Genomic DNA, 23,208 nt, shown 5'->3' on the forward strand with positions numbered 1-23,208 from the left:
GGGCTTTAAGTTAGAGCATGGGGTTACGGAGGTTAGAAATCCCATTGGAAACCATATCCCCATGTCCGAGGATGGACATCAGACTGAGACATGAATACATATGAGGGAGGATTAGGGTGAAAGTGAAGGGGACCAGAGGGGAGGGGAGAGGTGGGGGAGATTAGAGAAGTGACTGACCTAAGAGCTAAACAGAAACAAAAAGCTGGGAATGAGAGAATGAGAGACAGAAATCAGACCAAAATAACCCAAACAATGTGAAAATACATATCTGCACCCTGCGAAATCTTTTTTTTTTTTTTAACCACAATTCTGGAGAATGTAAGAAATACGACTTCACATCCAGTCTTAGACATTTAATTAAAGGCCAGTGTCCGGTTTGTGGATTTCCCAGTCAGTGCCTTTGGAGAGTCAAGTCACATTAGTGACACTCCAGTCGAAACATTTTTTTTAATACGGCCAAAGGTAATTACAGATTGATCGTTAGCGCGTGCATTTTTCTAATGTGCTACAGGTAAATACTCTTTTAATTAAGAAGTCAAATGATCCGGCGTTCCATTGAAAAATTGCACAATTTGGGGGAGAACTACTGCACTCCCCTAATGAATGTGGAGAAATTAAACAATAAATTCAACCATATTTGCATTTTCACTAAATATTAAGATAATATTTCTCATTTTCATTCATTTTCTGTAAACACTTATCCTCCGCCTCCAGCCTGTCACTGGGCGACTGTGCTGACTGTACTTTGCTTTTCATTTTCTAACTCTCAGTGTGCGACAGTAAACGCCTCACAACAACTGAAATATGTCAAGGAGTTTGTTGTTATTTCCTTGGGAGGCTAGAAATTACTTTTCGGTTTTATTTGATCTTTGATCTTCTCCGTAGCCGTTGAATACACAATTGCTTTTTAAAATTTTCACTGCTGCAAGTCGCATCCCTGCCTCCACACCTGTACATTATATTGGTGAGGAATGATTTTCATCAACAGCACCGTCATCGAACACATTTGGTTGTGTGCATGCTTACTTTTCCTTTTTAAGATTAAGTGCTTAATCTTGTCACTTCCCCAGTGTGAACACATCATACTGTAATCAAAACCTGCTTAAAGAAATTAGTAACAGAATTAGGCCACAGCTAGATATCGTTGAAACAAAGAAAAAAGGTAACGGGTTTCAAATTTGACTCCCATCAACCCTGGACCTAAGGTTAGGAGCTAGGAGTTAGGACCTTCTATACTACTTAGTAATTGAGATTTTACATTTGAATGTTGATAGCGTTAACTTCAGATTTAATGCCTACTAAATCGGAGGGAGGTATTAAAACAGTTCGTTCATCCGTTCATTTCATATACATCACTCAACTGCCCCAGCAACCATCTGTCAGTGCCCCCTATATCCAGACCTTGGCCTTGCTCTGCGAGGAGAAGTGTTGCTGGACGAACAGGGCTCCCAGGGCCATGCCAAAGTGTTTGTTGGCCTGCGTGAGGCACAGCCTGCCCAGCTCCAGCTGCTGCTCGGTGCCATCAATCTCTCGCGAAAACTCGTGGATGGTGCTGCGGAAGGCGGTGGACAGGTGCCCGCTCAGCGCTGCCACGATGCGCCACAGCATGTAGTTATGGAGAACCCTAGGACAGAGGAAACACGAGGTAAACAGTCACTTTGTCTGATTCGCCTATGAAAAGAGACTCTGAAACTGCAGAGCTAATATAGTGGAGTAGCTTCTCTGGCGGCTAATTGAATCACCAGAGAAGACGGCCTTTGTTACAATGTGAATGTAGAACTGTTAAAAATAATATAAATATTCAGGTGGAGGTTCAAATAGTCACTGTGGTCACTGATAATTTAACTCATTCATCGATTTTAAACACATCATATATACAGAATATGGTCTGTAGTAGAATTAAATCAACTCCAATAAAAGCCAGGGGAAAGACAATGGTCAACCAAAGCTTCCAGAGAATCACTGTTTCGAATTTTTCTTTCAGTATCAAAGTATTTTTAATGACAGCTGTAACAATGGATATAAATGTAGGCTCAAATCATGCCCTGAAAGAGAAGTGCTAAAGCTCATGGCCACTATTGCAAAATAATGGGAAACCCCAAGACATTGTGCAAAAGTAGCACAATGAAAGAAAACTTGTGTCCGTTTTAATTTAGCATATTTGCTAACATTACATATACATCATTTTTGCTTATGGGCCTCTGCTCTGCATTTTATCTTTTATGAATAAATGTGTTATTTTACTCCCAAATATTTCATCTTGAATATCCTGTAAGCACAGTTTCCAGCACACTTCCACTTTTTTTTTTTTTTTTTGCCTTCCTAAAGTGTCTTCTTCTGTGTCTAACTGTAATCTTGTCCCATCTGGTCCAGAGGGCTGTTTTTCCATCTGCCCTCTAAGCCCCTTAAGAGTCAGAAAAGTCAGAGAGAAAACAAGAGGGAGACAGTGATTGAGAGCGAATAGCGAGGAGTCAAGAGGGCCCAACCGTTAAAGAACAGCTCCCTCCGATCCAGACTGGCTCACAGCGGCGGGCCAGCGGAGGGGTTAGGAAAATGTCGAGCGGGAGGATAGAAAATGCATCATTCATTTGTGTATTCAAGCTGTGTCTTCTCCCCTCAGACGATGCAGGGCTGGTTTGTCCTCCTGCCCCCACTGGGTGTGCGCATCTTAATCTGCCCTGCGGGGACAAATGCCCGCTTCTCCTACTGTGAGGCTCCACGCAAACCTCAAGGCATGTTGCTGTTGTTGTTGTTGTTTTCCACTGGGTATTTTTTATTTTTTTTTATATAATTTTCCCTATGCGTGACAGATATTAAATCAGAGGCGCCTTGGCAACGGCACCCCGAGGTCCCGCCAACAAAGCACTTGTGAAGTGAATTTAATTGACGGGAGAAAGGAGAAGGAGAGCGGGGGGTGGAGGGAGGGAAGGGAAACGAAATGAATGAGAGACTCAGGTGGTAGCGGCTAATCAACATGTGTTACAGGTGTGGCTGCTTCGCTTCATTAGCTGCTCTGGTTGCCCGGTATTTGTTTGCTCTGTCACACGCCGACCGGTTGTGGGTTCACAACTGTGTCCACGCGCGTGTGTGTGGGAATCATCTATATGATAATGATAAACTACTACTTCTCTGCTGTATGTGTGGGAGAGAGCTGTTTTACTGGAGGCATTTTGGAGAAAAAGTAATGACAAACCTCTGAGAGTAAGAGGGAGGGGTGGGGGGGTCCACCAGTGGGGGAGCCGTGTGGTTGTTGGAAACCACACTCACAAAGACACTTCATTTACAGTGCGTGTTATTTTTCATAAGCACACTGCTGAGGACAGTCTTGGATAATCAACATGTTGATAACCTGAAACTGAGAAAGCGTTGGTCATGGTGCTGGTGAACTACCTCAGTAGTCACAGAGAGACAACGTGACTGCTGATCTATGAAAACAGCCTCTCCGACCATCACCAGTTGGGGTACTGGATAATAGTATTATATTCATTAGACGTCGATTAAATGAGAATTTGATGCAGTTTAAATGATGAGGCAGCGAAAGGAAAATTACAATTGAATATATTGGTTTTATCTGTCTAGGTTTATGAATGAGTGCACGAGGCGGCTGTGGCTCAGTAGGCAGAGCAGGTTGTCCACGAAGAGGTTCAGTGGTTTGATCCCTGAGTTGTTCCCAGTCTTCTTTCTCATTCTGATTGAAGGTTTCAGGTGAGCTGTTTAGATGTGAGGTGATCTATTCCGATCTGATGTGACATGTGTAGATCGATGAGACATCACATCAGACTAATGATTAATCATCATAGTAGTAGTAGTTGCTATTGTTCTTACAGTTTTGTTATTAAATTAAGAGCTTGATTCGGAAAGTTTGTCGGGTCATATCCACTTTTGCTACTGTGTTGTTTAGCCTCACAGTAGCCGGTCTTCAAGGTTTCTGAATTTGTTGCACGCTTCAGTCTATCCCGACTTTAGTTCACTTTTGATGGACCTTTTTAAACAGTTCAATATTTGCATTTTTTTTTTCTTTGTTTTTAAGCGATAATGCGATAATGTCTAGTTCAGTCACAGTTATTATTAAGAAGCTTGGCGCGGAGACGCAGACCAGTTGATCTTGTCACTCGATCGTCACTGCACATTTACATCAAGACAGAGCATGCTCGGACAGTTCTGAGTCACCGTTCACGTGACTTTCGTTTTGGGAACAAGAATATTCTACCTCCGTGAAACCGAATGAAATTTCATTCGGTTTGGGAGTATTTTTCTTCGGTTTGGGCTTCTAAACCGATCGTATTCGGAATATTTGCCTCCATGTAAACCCAGCTACTGTGACTGTAAAGTGCTTTAAACACCACCGGGTATAAATACAAGATCATATACATGTGTTTTCTGTCTGCTAACCAGGCAGCGATATATCCATGGGTGGAAAGGTGCTCAGCTCCTTTACTAAATACAAAAGTCACATAACATAAAGACACATGACTAAATCTAAGTGCAAGTAAAAGTCCTGCATTCCCGCATTTAAGAATTAGCAGCAAAATACACAAGATCACATAAAGTGATTTCACACCTACAATTTATGTCAGTCTGATTGTGGGAGACATAGATGCAGTTTGTTTCAATCGGTGTTAATTAAGGGTGTTGTTAAGCGCCCTTGTGGTTAATGTGTTGTTTTATATTACAGTTTATGCTTGTAAATCCTATATGGTAAAACACTTGGTAAATTATAAAAATGTCCTTATGTTGTCCAAACAGCTGACTCTCCCCTACGTGGTCAAACGTGTGCGTCTTAGTGTGTACTCTGTGCAGTAACGGCGCGAGTGCAGAGCCAAATGAAAGCAGTGTGTGCGAGAGCTCTGTACAGATCAGGTGGTAAGTCCTAATCACTCCAAGACTGAGTGAAGGCTCATTAGCTGAATGGATTTTAATGGAGCTAGTTAGGGAGATGAAAGAGACACTGTCCTCGTGCAGTGCATCAACACATTACCGCAGGTAATGACCCTGTAGGTAATAGAGGAGGGAGGGCCGCCTCTGTTCCTGACTCCACTAGAGGTGCACTGTAATTTTTGAATGACAATCAGGTGAAGTGTGTGGACTTGATTGCTCTGCATCTCTCAGACTGCAAACGCAGACACCGCAGAGACAGAAATTCACACGCGTTTACGCTTTTTTAGCGGAGACTTTCATCCAGAGTGAGTGCCTTACAGTGGCTTCGCTGCACATGCGTTAATCTCCGACGCCCATGCTGGGAATCCCACCTCGACTACAGAAAGCTGTAGCGCTGTGACATACACTGTCTGGTGAACCGCTTCCTCTGAACACGCTTTACGGCCACATTGAGTGTGTGTATATTTAAAGGCGGTGGGCCCAGCGGGGAGCAAACCGTCAGCCGTGTGTGTGTTTCTCTTGGATTAATCGTGAACACTCACACTGTTTGCTTAATATCACCTAAATAAACACAAAAAATTACACACTTGAGAGTGACGAATGAGCGGGTGGGAGCAGCCGGTGAGAGCTGCAGCGGGGTGGAGAGGGGGATGTGTGAGAGAGATGCTAGTGTTGTCATTATGCTTTCCCCTTCATTGGAGGTCTGCTCATCTGGCTAATGGGGTTGGCTGCAGTCACCACACACACACACACACACACACAGACGCACACAGACTGGACGGAGAAAGAAAAAGAAAACAAAGATGGATGAGAAGACATGGAGATGTGACTGCTCTTGTCAGTGCATTTGTATGATGCAAAAGCCGTCAATGTGTGAACATGGGAGGGATGAAGAGAAGGACTTTGTCAATAGGTGCCTATAAAGATAGAGAGCATGGTCGATAGAGGGGGAAGTGGATGGGGAAGAAAACATAGATCAGAATGTCAATAGTGACTTGAAACCATTGTGAAGGACAGAAAGGGTGAAAAGGTAAATGGTGGGTTGTCAAAGGACAAGAGTAGCATATGTACAGATAGGAAAGGAAAGGATGGAGGGAAGGATGAAGAGAAGGAGGTGAATGGAATGGTATGTGAGAGAGAGTAGGAGGCAGGCAGGGAGGAAATGGAAGAAAGTTTGGAAGGAACAAAGGAAAGTGGTGCAATAGTGGATAGTACAATAGTAGGGAGGACACTTCATTTATTTTTAACCAGCCATCCAGCGGCCAGATGAAGCACCCGTCTGTGTCTTCCTCTTACACACCTGTCACCTCTTCACCTCTCAGAGTGCAGCTTCACACTGCTCCTCCACTTTAACAACAATCCAAACTTTCTCACATGAATGTCAGCCCGGGGCAACCTCTTCTACCACATAATATCTTTATATGTATTCATGTGTGTGTGTGTGTGTTCAGACTCTGTCTGAATACACATGAGTTCACATAAGGTCCATTAGTGGCTCGAGAGCAACAAACCCTCCCCTCCATCTGCTCCACTGGACAATAATACAATGGGCCGACACCTCTGGCATGACCCCCGACTCCCATGAACAATCACACTGTGTCTGTGTTTGTGTGAGTTAACAGGACTCATATTTTCTGTACATATGACCGATGTGTCAGATGCGCACTCCTGCACGCTTCTATGCCACGTCACAGTATTTTGTTCGTGTAATTGTACTGTGGACAATATTCACTAACCACTGGAAAAAAAAGATCTAAGATATTGGTGAGACGTTCAGAGTGAGATTTCAGAGGAGAATTACGCGCATTTAAGAAGATTGTAACTTGTGGTGATTTGGAACCGCCAAATACAACACTTTGGTTGAGGTTAATTCTACTTTAGTTACCATTATGTCATCTTACTTTTAGATGCTGGTGGCAGTGCGACTCTAAGGACAGCCGTGTTTACCATTTTTGGTCCGAATAGCTTAAATATCTCAGCAAGTATGGATGGCCATGACATTTTCAGTCCCCTCCAAATGAATACTAATGGCTGACTTCACATTCGGCCACTCCAGCTGGTCAGAACAGTACATATATATATATATATATATATATATATACATATATATATATATACATATATACAGTGGGGGAAATAAGTATTTGATCCCCTGCTGAATTTGTAAGTTTGCCCACTTCCATAGAAATGATCAGACTCTGGTTTTTATGGTTGTTTACTGGTTATGGGTATAGACAGAATATCAATCGAAAATGCATAAAAAACACACAATCTAAAAGTTATAAATTGTTATGTATTTTATTAAGGGAAATAAGTATTTGATCCCCAAGCACAACACAAGTCAGTACTTTGTAGAGAAACCTTTGTTGGCAAGCACAGCGATGAGACGTTTCTTGTAGTTGGTCACCAGGTTTGCACACAGCGCAGGAGGGATTTTGGCTCATTCATCTTTACAGACAGTCTCTAAATCCTTCAAGTTTCTTGGCTGCCTCTTGGAAACTCGGAGCTTCAGCTCCCTCCACAGGTTTTCGATCGGGTTAAGGTCTGGAGACTGACTAGGCCACTCCATGACCTTAATATGCTTCTTCTTGAGCCACTCCTTTGTTGTCCTGGCAGTATGTTTTGGGTCATTGTCATGTTGGAAAACCCACCCACGAGGCATCTTCAGTGTTCTTGCTGAGGAAAGAAGGTTTTTGTCCAAGATGTTACAGTACATGGCTGCATTCATTGGCCCCATAATGCGGTGAAGTTGCCCTGTACCCTTTGCTGAAAAACAGCCCCAAAACATGATGTTTCCACCTCCATGCTTAACCGTGGGTATGGTGTTCTTTGGGTCATACTCACGTTTTTTCATCCTCCAAACACGGCGGGTCGAGTTAATGCCAAATAGCTCAACTTTGGTTTCGTCAGACCACAGCACTTTCTCCCAAGCCTTCTCTGAGTCATTTAGATGTTCACTGGCAAACTTAAGGCGGGCCTGTACATGTGCCTTCTTGAGCAGGGGGACCTTGCGGGCACTGCAAGAGTTCAATCCATAACGGCGCAGTGTGTTGCCAACTGTTTTCTTGGTGACGGAGGTCCCAACTGCTTCCAGATCATTAACAAGCTCCTGCCGTGTTGTTTTAGGCTGCTCCCTCACCTTTCTCATCATCATCCTCACTCCATGAGGCGAGATTTTGCGGGGAGCTCCAGACCGAGGATAGTTGATGGTCCTTTTATGGGTCTTCCACTTGCGAATAATGGCACCAATAGTTGTCACCTTCTCACCAAGCCTTTTGCTGATGGTTTTGTAACCTATACCAGCCTTGTGCAGGTCTACAATCTTGTCCCTGACATCTTTTGACAGCTCTTTGGTCTTGCCCATGGTGCTGTAGAAGTTGGAATGTAAGAAACTGATTCTTAGAGCAGGTGTGCTTTATATACATGACGAGTTAAGATCAGGAGTATTGGTAATTAGTTGACTGAGCACAGCTGTGTGCCACATGCGCACCAGCCAATCTGTAGGAGCCTGAATTCTAAGTGAATTGTTGGGGATCAAATACTTATTTCCCTTAATAAAATACATAACAATTTATAACTTTTAGATTGTGTGTTTTTTATGCATTTTCGATTGATATTCTGTCTATACCCATAACCAGTAAACAACCATAAAAACCAGAGTCTGATCATTTCTATGGAAGTGGGCAAACTTACAAATTCAGCAGGGGATCAAATACTTATTTCCCCCACTGTATATATACATATAGACACTTACACACACCACACACACATTTAGGTGCAGACATTTGTCATATAAACTTTACATTTGTCTCTCCCCAGGAGCAGTATCACTGTGGTTTAGTAAAATATCTCTTCATCTACTGTCCTACGGCGCACCATGGGGTTGGCATTTGCAGTTTTGAGTGAAATGTCTCCACAAATATGCAGTGTATTGTCATGAAATTGGTGCAGACATCTGTATTCCCGCGAGGTTTAATGCTAATCACTGTGGTGATATCAGTGTTTCCTCTAGGCACATCATCAGGCCAGGTGTTCCATTACACCACAGTTATTAGAATAAACTATACAATAATTTGATTTACAAATAAGTGCATTAATGGCATTCCCATGTGCCTCACCTGCAGTATTCTGAAACTAAAGACATGGAACATATAATATAAACATTGTACCTGCTGAACATCGGGACATTATTAGTGTTAACGGTTGAGGGTGTCCTGTGGTGTTTGCCAACAGGATGTTGTTAGTGGGGGCCTTTGGGTCCTATGGGTTGAGGGGACAGGCCTATGTGGATCATCCCACAGATACTTGATCAGTTTGGGTTCTTGTGAATTTGTAGGCCAGGTCAACAGGTTTGTGAGTTGTTCCTGGGGTGGTGGTACATGTCTAGTAACATCCACACGAATGCCAAGGCCAAAAGCTTCCCCACAGAACATCTTGTTCTCACAAGAGGTCAGTGGGTTTAATGTTGTGGCTGATTGGTACCAGTGGAAGGAATCTATTCAAGTTTAGAATTGCTGAGGTCGGCTTCCCTGTGTCTGTATTTTATCATTTGCATGCATGTGTGTCTTTGCCTGCATCAAGCTGCACGACTGGTGAATAACAGGCAGGACTGGATGGACCCTTTGACGTGAGGAAATGGAGCTCATTAAACATGTCCTCATAAGATACGCTAATGAGCAACACTCCTCAGGAATTGGAACAGCTATGCTTTTGTGTATGGCGGTGTGGGTGAACTGGCAATGCAAATCTTTGTTTAAACCCCAATAATGAAGTTCCTAGGAGATGGAATCTGGAGATGGACTGGAGGTAGGTGGAAGACGGAGAGAGAGAGAGATCGGCAACAAAGATGAAGGGAGGAGGATGACAGGAGGGGGAGATGTGAGGGGGACGTATGACGGGAACAATGGACGAGGTGCAGATGGAGAGAAGGGAGATCGGAGAGGTGTTGGGGGACTGAAACAGAATTAGGGGAAGAGATGATTCTCAGGAGAAAGAGATGCACTGAGAGAGAGGAGGACAAGAGGGAGGCGGATGGGGAGGGCTGGGGGGAGCAGAGGATTGGACAGTAAAGAGTTCAGAGAGGATGACAGAGAAAGAAATAGAGTCAGGCGGTGTGAGACAGTGTCAGAGAGAGGGCAAGTCTTACAAGTTCAAATTCTTATCACTATTATTTTAAGGAAACCTGAACCTGCCAGGAGCTAAGTGAAAGAATTATTAGGATCTGCAAAAATAAATTCATGATAGTATAAAATGATAGAAAAGGTAAAAAGGTTGACTTTCAAAGCCACGGTGTCACAATTATGTCCATGTAGTCTTGGCCTCTGTGATTCTGAAGAAGTCTTTAGAACAGGGGTCTTCAATGTTTTTCAGGCCAAGGAGCTCAAAACTGATGGAGAGATTAAGTAGAGACCCCCCACCTACTATATTATTATTATCATTTTGCATTCAATACTAAGCTATTCAAATAATACACAAATATAATTTTCTTTTTTCCAAACACAACAGTAGGGTGGCCGTGCAAACATACCTGACATAAATATACCTAAATGCTATATATATTGACAGATTCAAGTTTTAACTTTAAACGTAGCTAAATGTAGAAGGGACAGTGAATCACCAATCCACTTTGGCCTCGGTAGTTGGCCGATGGGAGCGAGCTGCACTGTTAGCTTCTCTTATGCTAATATTGCATCAGGGATATCACCTGGGGACTGAATAGGCTCTCGGCCAATTGCGGGGTCAGCGAAATTTAAATCTGTGTGGTAAAAGTTAAAAAAATATCTAAGAAATGTCTAATCAACCAAATATTTAGCGACCTCCCTCTGCAGTACCTCCACTGAGCCCCTAGGGGTCGCTGATTCCCTGCTGAAGACTTATGCTTTAGAAAATAACCCTTACATTTCCTGAAGGTTATTTCGGATTAACGTGAGACAGAAATTCTTGAGACTTGGTGCAGTATTTGGCAAAATATGCTCCATTATTATAATTATAGGATCCAGTGTTTTGGGGCTTCGTCTTTACAAAGGACAAACGCAAGAAATATTAAAGGTGAACCTTCTCATTGCTGATGGCTGTCTCAGGTTCTCACTGAATGTCTCTTTCTGCACAAATACTTAACAAGTCCATATATCGTTGAATTTCTTCCACAGCTCCATATTTCAAATGATTAAATAAACCTGTTTTGGGTTTTTAAAAAATGTCATTTCAAAAACAAAGAATATTTAATTAAGTAATTGGACATATTTACACCTTCATACTGTGGAATATAGCTTTTATGTCATTGTTACTGATAACAGTGTTGAAGTCAGTGGGAACAGTGATGCTTTGGACTGAAGGTTGGGTTGGAAGGAGAGGAGCCGGTTGGTGGAGATGACATCACAGAGGTAAATGGCTCTCAATCTGCTTTTCTGTATCGTCAATTTCAAATTTTTATAGCTGTGCAGTGTCTGTGCAATCTGCACTGTCATCACATGCAGTCGACGTGTCTTCAATTCTACGCACAACTTTGTTTCTGCCTGCCTTTTTTTACAGGCACAATAATCCTGCGACTCGAGGGGCGCCACTCTTTTATGAAGTCAACATCTGAGAAAGGTTTCCCATGGGGCGGCGTGTTGAGCAACTCAGAGCTGGCTATTGTGACATTTTCCCTGCTGCCATTTGCTTAACTTTCTGAGGTTTGGTTTCATAGTGCCGTCGTATATTACACTCTTCCATCACAGCGAAAGTTTCACTGCATACCAAAGAGACACAACACTTCCCCCTCGATTTCTGTGAAGTGTCTGAAATTTTCTGCACTCACTTGCTATCTTGTGTCTCTTTGGTTTTTCCATTTTTGTGTGTCACCTGTGGCAAAGGTCTTCTTTGATTAATCTTGTTTTGTGGAGAAGCTGCAGGCGCTGGCGTCACCTACTGTTATGTATAAGTTCCATGTGTGGGTAGTTGGGACATCCCTGCTCTTAAGGTACTCAGTCCCTGGGGCAAGTTTTGGAGGTCAAGCCCCCAATACTGTAGTGACAAGTATCTATGAAAAATACAGACTAGTAAATTATAACGCGGTGTTGTTGAATGCCAGTCCTTTTAACCGGAGGATGAGCTGAAACAGGTGTACCGAGATATTAATTGAATTTTCTAAGTATAAATTGTGTGTTGCTCCACACTGAAGCCCATATCTGTCAAATGTGATAGCTGACCGAGTGAACAAGCGATAAAAGGGAAAAAGCAGCGGATGTCAGGTAGAGAGTGGTGCAGGGAACAAAAGCGAGAAAGAGGAGGTGGCTGAAGCATTGTGTAGAATCTATTACTAAAGCCATCAGGGGGATGGATGGATGTACACCTGAAAGAGAAGATTGGTAAACAACAAGGGAAGTGACGGAGCATCAAACTTAGCCTCTGTAACCTGGGGGGAAGTGAACCGGGGCTAATGGATGTGACAGTGGTGATGGTAACCATATTTTTGCAAAGGGGATTAGGAATCCCTTAATGCCTTATTCGGTGTATATGTGTACTGGAGTGTGGTTATTAAAGACTACAATTCAGAAACAAGGAAGAGCACCAGTAGACCAAATAAAACAGGTAGGGAAAAACCAATTTGAAAGAAAAAGAAATAAAAAGAAAATTGAATATGGGAGAGATGTTTACACTGATGGGAGTTGGGTGAAATCACTGCAACAAGACATCATGTTTTGTTGTGGCTGACAAAAGTAAGCAGTACAAAATACTCGAGAGTTTTGAAGTGAAAAATAACTTTGATAACAAGGAAGTGAAAGCAGGAGGTAAGTAAAACAATTTGTAAAAAGTAATAGCTGATGAAAAACATCTATATAAGCGCGGGCTTTTTGGGGGGCTGCCACCTTCCCTTAAACGACAGTTTCACAAAAAGTCTGTTGTAACAGCATTTCTGATTGATTGTCATCACACCATCTATTACAAAAACCCATACAATTTCCGCTGTATCTCCATGCCGCTGGGCCACGTACTTGATCAATCAGCGACGTTCAACACGGAAACTCACATCCCGCAACACCGGCTTTCCCCTGGGAAATTGCTGCTCCTTTTCATAGCTACAATATATAACACTGTAGAGGACAAACTCAAGGTAGGTTCTATATTTCTCATAGTAAATAATCATGTTATTATACAATACACAGACCAGGCATAACATTATGAGTACCTGCCTAATATTATGTAGGTCTCTCTTGAGCCTCCAGAACAGTTGTGACTCATCAGAGAATGTTTTTTGAGTTGTTCCTAAACCGTTACTTTGTCAGGCTGCATCTTGCTGGGGATGGATGCTGCCATCAAGGGGTGTCATTGCTATGGGGTGGGGGTGTCTGGTCTGGTCTAGGCGGGTGGAAAATGTCCAAGTAACATCCACATGAATGCCAGGTCCAAAAGTTTCCCAGAAGAACAATTAATTGGCACTAGATGGTTAAAGTTGTTCACTTCTCCTGTTTGTTATAATGTTATGCCTGATTGGTGTAAGACCACCATTTGGAAATGTGCCAGTGGTGTGTATGTTAGCTTTACATACATTGTTCCTGTTTCAGAGACCAACGAAGGCTGGGCAAACCACATGAGGAGTATCTTCAACAGCTTGATCAGATTTTCTTAGTCTTAGTCGTCTTAAATGACCACACAAACTCCACTTGTCACGCAAAGTGATTCCAACCGTTCCTCATCAGAATCAGAATCACAATAGACTTTATTGAAGAGTATGTTTGTACATAGTAGGTGGGTGGTATCTGTCTAAGTAACTTAAAAGTCCAAAGCTTTCCCAGTGGAACAATTTCTGCCCCATTGTTGGCTGTCATATTAATGACAATATAGAGCGTCACCATGTTCCCTTAATCACAACACCGCGATGTTGGCAGGAAAGTGTTCTTCTCTAATGACTATTCGGTTGACAACTTCGAGCAACTAACTAAAGCCCCTTTCACATCGGGCGTGTCAGCCGGGGTTTCCGTCAGGCAATCGACATGGGATTTTATCGGCACGGCTCAGAGTCGATGTGAACAGGAATGCCACGTCGACCCGCTAATTGACTTGATGTGCCTGCCTGTCACATGTGCAGGATACCGTGATTTATTCGAACGTCAGTAGCCTTTTGAAAGAGTGGGAGTTTGACAGTGCCAACAAAAAAGTCACATGACGCCCTGAGCTCTATTGCCAATATTTTCAATATTTTAGCCAACATGATGCTAGAATAAACTGCACTTCGCTCTGCTCACTTCCAATATAAAAACTTGAGCGCAGTGCCGAAGCTGAATAGAATGAATAGAAAAATAAATCAGTGGAAACACATTTTATTGTCATCTCTAGTCACAGTGCTTCTTCTTCTCATTTCATCTTCGGGCATTTATGAATACCAAGTACAGTTTTTCCAGATTGGATGGTTTCACGGCCAGCTGAAAGGGTGGTTTATGGGTATTTATGTGTGTGTACGTAACGCACTAAATATGCGTAGCTTGTGCCGGTTTCTTAAGAGTAGACAAGACGTTCCATAGACGTATCAGTGGACGACATGATGTCGTCAGATGGCTTCATAGTAGTTAGATGTGAGCAGTTGTGGTGGTCGTCTGCTGCAATGTGTTGCAGGGTTTTTTGCTGTGCTTCAGATGGAACTTTTTATGATAATTTTTGTGACTAAATTACTAAAAAATATTTAATTATTCAAGAACATCAAGAACAACTTGATGCTCCTGTCACAACACTAAATTTTGGTCTTAATTTTGGTCTTTTGACTCATATTCAGTTTTCATGTATGTTCTTCCTGCTTTTCTAAAGAATCTTGTCCTTGTGTGTTTCTGTGATTTCACTTCATTTGTGTTTTCCCTACTGTGATTGTGTGCTCTGCAGTCATTAGTTTAATCCGTGTCTCATTAACCCATCAGCCCTTGTGTGCATATATATAGTCCTGTCTTTCTCCGTGTCAAGTCCTCTGTTGAGTTACCTACTTGTTGTGCCGTTGTTCCTGCCTGTTTTCCCAGATTACGTGTACGATGGTTTTAGATGGTTTATCCCTTTGTGGATTACCCTGTTTCTCTTTTGATTGTATTACATCCTTTGTTGGATTTGTGTTTTAGACCTCCTCACCTCTGCAGCATCTTTTGTTCTTTATTTTTTGAAGTCTTCATTCAGTTGACTTTGAGTTGTTCATCCTGTCTTTCCTGACTTTGTGTATTGCTTTTGGGTCCTTCCTTCACATCTGTGACAGCACCGGATAAATTAAGATGGATATCTGAGGTCTGACTAATAGCTCTGTCCAAGGCATATTTAAAGTTTGCCTTTGAGAGTTTCTTTCTAGTGTCTTTCATTTTTTCTCATCTGTGGGATTCATGAAATGCTTCTCCTTCATTTGAGCTCATGATATATGCAATTGCAACATCTCTGACATGTCATATTCCATTGAATTACAAGTTGGGGTTTGCCCATTGTTATCCAAGTAGGACTACTGTATGCTCCTGGGTTTCATCTGTGATAAACAGTTTATTGGCACAAAAGTGATGAACTCATCACAGCTGTATGTTCTCACCTCCTATAGCCGCTTGACTTTGGACAGTGGGAGGAAGCCGGAGTATAAGGAGAGAACCCATGCACCACTGTGCCACCCCACAGCTGTAAGATGACAGTAGTGAACCAACTTACAGTAGTGGGATCAATATATATAATTGAGGGACATCTGAAGTACATGGGATACACCTTGCATATAATTTTACTAAAAATAACATAATGTTTATGTCTTTACAAAATCAGTAATTATTTATTAGCAAGACAATCACTTATTAATAGAAAATGCCTAGATATCACTAAAATGTCAACTAAATAACCATCCGAAGTTAATAACAACCACTTTCTAATTAGCTAAACAATGATAAAATGAGCTTATTCAAAATTAGTTTTCATTGTGTTCTATTTGTTAAGCTGAGATAGTCATGACAGATATTTCTTTTTTGGTAATATACCAAATTTTATACTGAAAATAACAAATTGTGTCTGTGTCCGAGAAATCCCTTTCAGCTAAGTTTCAGCACCCATTTCAAACATATTGCGTGACACCTCTCAAGGAAGTGCGTTAAACCCAAAATCACATGACCTGCTCCAAAGTGTGTTCTTTTTCCTCTTTCTTAGACATTTAACATAAAGTAGTGTGTGAGTCAAGTGTGGATTCATTGCATGTCAACAGAGTTACTGCAATATATTTATAAATAACTTTCAACTTCAATTTACTCAATTGTTTATATAATATTTAGAAGAATCTTTCATGTGGTGATTGGTTGTAGGTGGCCATGTTGATTTTAGGTCTGAAAACAGCCAAAGGGTGATAAACCATGGTACCTGTCAACTGTGTTAAACTCAGAAAGTCCCACAATTATATATTTGCCCAGTAGGTCTTAGATCAGCATATTAATTTGACTATTTAAAATCATTTAAAATATAACAGCTAATAGTAACTGCTACCACAGCTTCTGTGTGGATTTAAGATGATTGGTTGATTAGGTTGGAAAGTTGCAACCGATTTAGGAAAGTACACATCTATGATGTGTGTACAGTGTCAGCTTAGTGAATATACTCATGTTCAGGACATACAGTCATGAGAAGTGACACTGACTCATGTTGAACCCATGCAGAGATTTTTTATTTACCTTCTGAGATTCTCAAATACCTTATGACATATTCTTGTGCTGAGAAGCCCAGAATTTGGTCGTTTTGTGGTATTTTGTCATGACGTCTGATAAAGCAGCAGTTAGGCTGATACATTACATGTGTATGGTGGATCAATATTACACCAGCGTAATAGCTCCGGATTTGTGCAAAATCAGTCAGAGGTTTCGTGATTCAGTTTGGTAAGTTGGTAAATCCAAAGTGGTGCGATGATGTATAAAATTATAAACACTAAATGCAATAGCTACCAACTGATGAGTCATGACATTAGATAAAACAAATCTGAGTAGGTTACACTGCCAGACTGACATGTATAGACAGACATAAATGACAAGCAAGCAATCCACCTGCCAGTCATCCAGCCTGTCAGCCATGCACAAGGGCTGAGAGCTGTTGTGTATTTGTGTAGAGCACAGTGACTATTGGCGAGCTGTCAGTGGCTGTAACACACATCCTGACGTGCAGCAGCCCTCTAAGGCCTCCCCTGGAGTCTGTCAAGAAGAAGAAGGGGAAAGAAAGTGTGTGTTTGTGTGTGTGTGTTTGTGTGTGTCCATCCATGTGTGTCTGTCTGAGTCTGCAGGAGGTAGAAAGGTGTGGGTGTAGATCAATAATAATCAGCAGCACTAGAACTGGAAGTTCACCCAACAGTGACTCACCTCAGACACACACACACACACACACACACACACACACACACACACACAAATGTGTACACAAATACATGCACAGCAGCACTCAAAAACAATCCATACACCTTGTGACACTGCGTTGTAGCCCAAACCACGGGGACAGCCCTACAGAAAAGGCAACAGACACACACACACACACATACGAAGCAACCACAAACTAAAGCGCTTACTCACACTCAAAAAGTACCACTTCAAAAATGCATGCCTCTAATTTCATCGATTTTCCATACACTCCAGTGCCCTCGTCTTTCTTTACCAGCCCCACAACGCTCCGCCCTCAGCCCACAGCAGCCCCGGTTCTCTATATCCTTACTTCTTCGAAGTCGTCTTGATTATGTCAGAGACTTTCTCGATGTAGTCAGTGGCGAGCACCACGATCTCTTCATCTTCTGAGAAGTTGTCGTGGAAGATTCTGTCCAGCAAGCGTTTCCAATGAAGCTGTGGTGAGAAGAAGAATGACAGAGATGTGGACTTCAGTTAGTCATATCATTTAGCCTGTAAACTGTAAAGTAAAGCTAAAAAGGATCTTTCTTTTTGAATTACACTAGAGCATCTATCTAGATGCAGAATAACTTTGCACAATGTGTGACATACAATGACAATTGTAGACAATGACTGACAAATTTGAGCATCACAAATTGTCCAACGCAGTCTAAGTGACCAATAAGGTGGTTGGTTAGAAATAAACTTGAAAAAACCTCTTGATGAATCCAACTTGATACATTTAGGCAACGATTATGGTTTAAGTTCCATGACGTCCCGTCATTAAAAACCTTTGTTGTCAAGGCTACTGTAATAAAAATACTGTTAGGGTTCAGAAGATTGAAATAAAATGTCTGTTTGAAAAGGTAAGCTAACTAAAATCTCCTGTAGTTCTGTCAACCCATCCATCCACCCCAACCTCTTCCTTAACTAATATCGTGACAATGTTACCTGACATCTTCATTTGCCAGTTAATGTCACAGTCAGGGATAAACATCTGTGGTTTGGGGTATTACTGATGCTGTCCCACATTGACCCACAGTTGAGCTTGATGCTGTTGTATATAGGCTTATAGTAGATTATATAGTGGTGCCAGGTTACAGAGGCCTACACCAGCTAGAAAGTGATAAATACTCATGGAGTGATTTAGTGTGTTGACTATGGACTGCATTGCTCCCAGTTTTTTTTTTTTATCTGTCTTGGAACATTTGTGGCATTCAATTAACCATCTCTGTCTCTCATCATCATTCCCTTTCATCTCTCTACTGTCCGCTTTCGAATGTAGTGGAAACAATGTGCAGTTTGAAATGTAACCATGATCCGGATCCAACCACTGCTTTCAAGCCAACAATGTTCGGCTGCTTTTTATCATCCAAGTTGAAAGCCGTCATCTCTGCTTTCAGCGCGTTCGACTGTGGATTTGATCGTTACTTAATTGCACACCAGGATCCCAACTGCATGTGTTGTTGTGTTTTTCTTTTGTTTTTTTTTGTTTTTTTTTACAGTGAACATAGATCTGTAGTGAAGGAGCTTCACAGTTTCCACGCATTTGACTCGAGATCCGAGGAGAAGCTACAAACTGAAGCCATTTATCAGCATTCTGTCGTCCTCTGGTCGAGCGTTCCTCCCCTAATCTGCTTCTTCCCATGTGTCCTTCTTTTTTCTCGCCAGCGAGCCCTCACAGCCCTTTTATTCACACTCATGTACACACTGTGAGTATTGTTACTTTTTTCCTTTTTTGGCAGAGAGACTTAAAATCTAACTTTTTTATCTTTCTCTTAGTACATGGCCAGTTTCCATCTCCACTGCTTCTCTCTTCTTCCATTCCTCCCTCGACAATGAACCACCGGGAGGATGCTCCGTTACTGTTCACGCGCTGCCCTCTCATTCTCTCTCACTCTCCGGTGTTTTTCCCCCAACGTCTCCTCATTTTCCCCTTTTCTCTCTACCTACTTCTTTCATTCCATCCCTCAATCTGCTCTTCTACCCCTGCTGAGAGGACAGCTTTTGTGAGTCACTTAGGTGTGTGTGTGTGTGTTTAAGGGAGAGAGACAGACATGTGCTTCAGCGCTCTCCCTCTTCCTTGAACGCACACACACACACAGACATACACACACACACACCCCTTCTGCCTGCACGCTCACCACACTACTTAAAATGCTCAGTTGGAGTTCAAATCTTAATCCATCACATCTGCTTCTACCCATGTGCACATACACACGCTTGAAAATGACGTATATGTGCTGTCTGTGTGTGTGTGTGTGTGTGTGTGTGTGTGTGTGTGCAGTACTCACACTGGGAGCAATATGCTGTAGCTGCCTGAGGGTGATGCGGTTATACATGGTGCTGATGTCCTTTCTTTGGTCATCATATTCTGACACAGTGATCTGGAGAGGAAGGAGATTTTACTCAGCACCGCGCACACATTCACACACCCACACCAGCACGAACACCGTGCACGTGCACATAACCCCGCAGTCAGCTCACATTGGCCAGTTGGGTCTCCAGCTGTATAATCTCCCTGGACTTCTGCGTGGCGTTGTGAGCTCCCAGCATGCTCAGCAAGCGCTCCATAAGGGCCTTGTACGCCGCGAGGATCTGAGGAGGCAAAGTGACATCGATGCTAAGAGACAGGAGGCGCTTCCGCGGCACCATCAGTAACGGCCGGTGACATGTGGCAAAGTGAACAGGATAACAAAAGCACAGCGGGTGACAGAGGAAAACAGGTGGATTGATGAAGAAAAGTGCGAGGAGATTCAATAGGACAGATGGGAGGAGGGGTGGAAGAAAAGGGTGAGGGAAGGGGGCGGGGGGGAGAAGAGTTAAGATAGAAGAAGAAATACATGAAGTGGGGCAAGTTAGGGATGAAAAGAAGTGGAGGGGTCAATTAAGAGCTGAAGGTGGGAAGAAGACATTGAGAAAATAGGAGGAACGAGGTGGACTACAAGGAGAAAGGGGAAGGAAGGGAGAAAAAGCAGAGATCGGAGGAGACGACGGACAGAGGGAGAGACGTATGCTCACCTTAACACTGTCCTCATCTTGTCCCAGGTAAAGACTCCTTTCAGGCAGCGTGAGCCCCTCTTGGTCAATCTGCACAAAACACACGCACCAAATCAAAAGCCGAGAAGGTTATCGCATTGTGTTCCTGGTGCGTAGTCCTGTATGCGTTGCTAAGCATTTGAATAAGCATGTGTGGAGTACACATGCATATTCAAATGGGTTGATTAATATTTAAATACTCAGAAATAATGCCAACATTTACAAACCATTCCACGCCCTGTATGCTGAACATTTGAAATATTTATGACTTTTTTAATAAATAATTCAAACGCTGATGGCCATTCATCTTTAATAATCAAATCTCACATATTGGCCGGCTGATGTCACTCAACTTTAAGACTGACACCGTTTTCTGAAAACCTGGGATGGATATATTTACTTCAGACTCCTGTGCTCGAAGTCTTAAAGCTTTAGTCAAACTAATCATTCAAAAAATGATTTTCTTAAAAAGCTTAAAACTCGACTATTTTTCCAAGCTCAGTGAAACATCTTGGAGGTCCCTACTCACCGGCCGGTGATGATTACTGATAGTACCTGAGAAGATTAACTTAAGAAAAGTTGGGCTGAAAGTCATACGTTACAAACTCAGCCTCAGTTTATCTATCTAACCTGAAATTATATCTTTCTTTACCATAAAATATTCTTAAGTTCTACATCACTAGCTTTTGATCTGGAGCCTGCAGGGTCAACGGTGGTTAGTTCCTAATCAAGCCTCAGTCAAGGGGAGGGAGGAAAGTTTGGCTCTAATCCCACTAAACAGACACCGTTCATTTATAGGTTCTCACCCTGATAGCGTTCCTCGACGAGTTTTTATCATCCACGTTGACCGTAAGGGAGAAGAAGACGGCAGTGCTGTACACCCCCTGCGTCCTGTAGAGCAGCTCGTTGAAGTCCAGCCTCTGTGGGGCGCCCTCCCTCTCCCACCCAGCGGCACCAGGGGGCGCCCCCGCCAGGTCCCACCCCCCACAGCTATCCAACACCTCTGTCATAGGGTCAGACCCGAGCCTGTCGATTTCCTGGATGTTGACACAGGACCGATAGAACTCCTTGACCTTGCGCTCTGCCGAGTTGGGCTCGCGCCTCCGAATTGGTTCCAGTAGGAGTCGCTGCAGTTTCTCCTCGTTGTGTTCTCCTATGGCGGTGATGATGCCGTAGCTGAGCTTGTCCTCGGGGATGCCATGACGGCCCAGCCAACCGCCGCAAGCGAAGGAATAGAAGTCCTGGCAGGGCTGTATGGTCGGGTCAATGTTGGCCTGAACAAAGCGAGCCGCTCGCAGCAGGGAGCGTTTGCGTTGGCAGTCCTGGCGGCACTGCGGGTCCTGCTGGGCGTCCAGTGAAATGTACTTGAGCGCCAGCATGCTGCCCAGGATGATGCACATGCCTGCTGCAAACACCAGCGCAGAGAAGAGGCAGACCTCCCTCCGGCTCCATCGAGGGAGACCGCTGCTGCTGCTGTTGCTGCTCACGTCTTTGCTTCGACCATTTGACCATGTCCCCCCACGGCTCCGCCCGACGTGGCGGTCCAGACTGCCTCCCAGGTGAAGAGTCATGCCATTGCTGAGAATATCGCTGCTGTAACGACCGCCGTATTTCACTTCCTGGAACTCATCGTAATGGGCAGTTAGAGAGTACGTTTTCTCCATGGCAGTGGGGTGTTTCTTAGGTGAGGGCAAGTGGAAGGAGAGAGGGATGAAAAAAAGGAGAAATGTTTGTGTTCAAAGCACTGGCATGACTTCTCTTTCAGAGACCAAGGGAGAATTCCTACTACAAGGCAAAACACTAAAGTGATGTCAAAATCCTTTTGGCCTTCTTTAGGCAAAGTCCCCTTTATTCTTTTCAAATCAAAAGCCAGCAGAGCAAGGAACTCCCTTTGTGCGTGAGGAATCTCACAGGCCCTGCTCCCTCTCTCTCATCCTCTTTCTCTCTGCTCCCTTTCCATTTGCTCTCCTCTCTCTCTCTCTCTCTCTCTCTCTCTTTCTCCCACCAGTTACAGGTCACCTGTCGATAAAAACAGAAACGAGACAGCAGGGATGTAAGACAGATAAGAAATTGAAGCCATTATTACAACTCCACAGAATGCCATATTTTCCCCTACTTTGTCACCTTCTGTTTGTTGGCTAAAGCTGTTGGGATTGATTGGTGCTAGTCATCCCTCAGGGACAGGATGTCCAACGGGTGACAGCTTTGGAAAGATCAATAGAGACCGAGACTATAGAGTTGAGCATCAGCTGGGCGAGGTGGTGTACGGCAATCACCATAACTTAGCTTCTAACCTTGCCAACAGTGGACAGTCATTTTATAGCAGCGGACCACTGTATCGTCTCATTTTGAAGAGATGGAAAAAAAAACTACCTTTAGGTTAAAGGCCTTTTTTCATCATTTTTTGTTTGTTGATGAATTATGTACTCCCCTCTTGGCTAGAATTCAAGCAATTTCTACCGGGGTTTTGCATGACTAACATGTTCGTGACACAATGTCCCCTGTGTACTTACTGGGTTGTTTCCCTTTTTGATGAATTATAACAACAGATACTCACTGTTGAATAGGTACACAAGGCACACACAAACACTTACTGCAGCATGAGTACTTCAATGAATAACACGTTATTACACAACAAGCATACGCCAAACTATAAATCATTCCAAAGTATTCTCACTTAAACTGATGGCAAATAGTTTGTATCACAAAGACCTGCAACATCACTGCACGGACATGTATTTGTGTGCTGCAGGACAAACACAGACACTATAAATATTTTATAACTGTTTACATCCCCTTTGCTTCTGCTGATGCATTCTGCATGTAGTCTGCGAATGATATCACTTTAAACTGAGAGACTGACTGATAAAGCGTTTTTTTTTTTTTCAGTGTTGTCCAGCTATGAGTTTGCAAGCCCTCGTGCGCGCGGGTGCGTGGTCCGTGGCTCGATGGGCTAAAC

The 23,208-nt window shown here is 43.0% G+C and overlaps 1 protein-coding gene across 3 annotated transcripts in view; it reads right to left on the reverse strand.

Annotated features, from left to right (window-relative positions):
• The window catches only part of LOC125013246 (endothelin-converting enzyme-like 1), a 44,619-nt gene that overhangs the window by 16,371 nt on the left and 5,040 nt on the right, over positions 1-23,208 (reverse strand). For 2 of the 3 annotated variants that reach the window (XM_047593736.1, XM_047593734.1), the window contains exons 2-7: positions 21,056-22,268; positions 20,232-20,300; positions 19,698-19,808; positions 19,505-19,597; positions 17,542-17,666; positions 1,402-1,624 (exon numbers count right to left, since the gene is read on the reverse strand). In XM_047593736.1, coding sequence (XP_047449692.1) covers positions 1,402-1,624; positions 17,542-17,666; positions 19,505-19,597; positions 19,698-19,808; positions 20,232-20,300; positions 21,056-21,913 — 1,479 coding nt within the window. In that variant the 5' untranslated portion in view covers positions 21,914-22,268. The remainder of the gene's footprint in view (positions 1-1,401; positions 1,625-17,541; positions 17,667-19,504; positions 19,598-19,697; positions 19,809-20,231; positions 20,301-21,055; positions 22,269-23,208) is intronic. The other variant, XM_047593735.1, reaches the window with a different exon arrangement.

The sequence above is a fragment of the Mugil cephalus genome, chromosome 9, assembly GCF_022458985.1.
Source record: "Mugil cephalus isolate CIBA_MC_2020 chromosome 9, CIBA_Mcephalus_1.1, whole genome shotgun sequence".
NCBI lineage: Eukaryota > Metazoa > Chordata > Actinopteri > Mugiliformes > Mugilidae > Mugil > Mugil cephalus.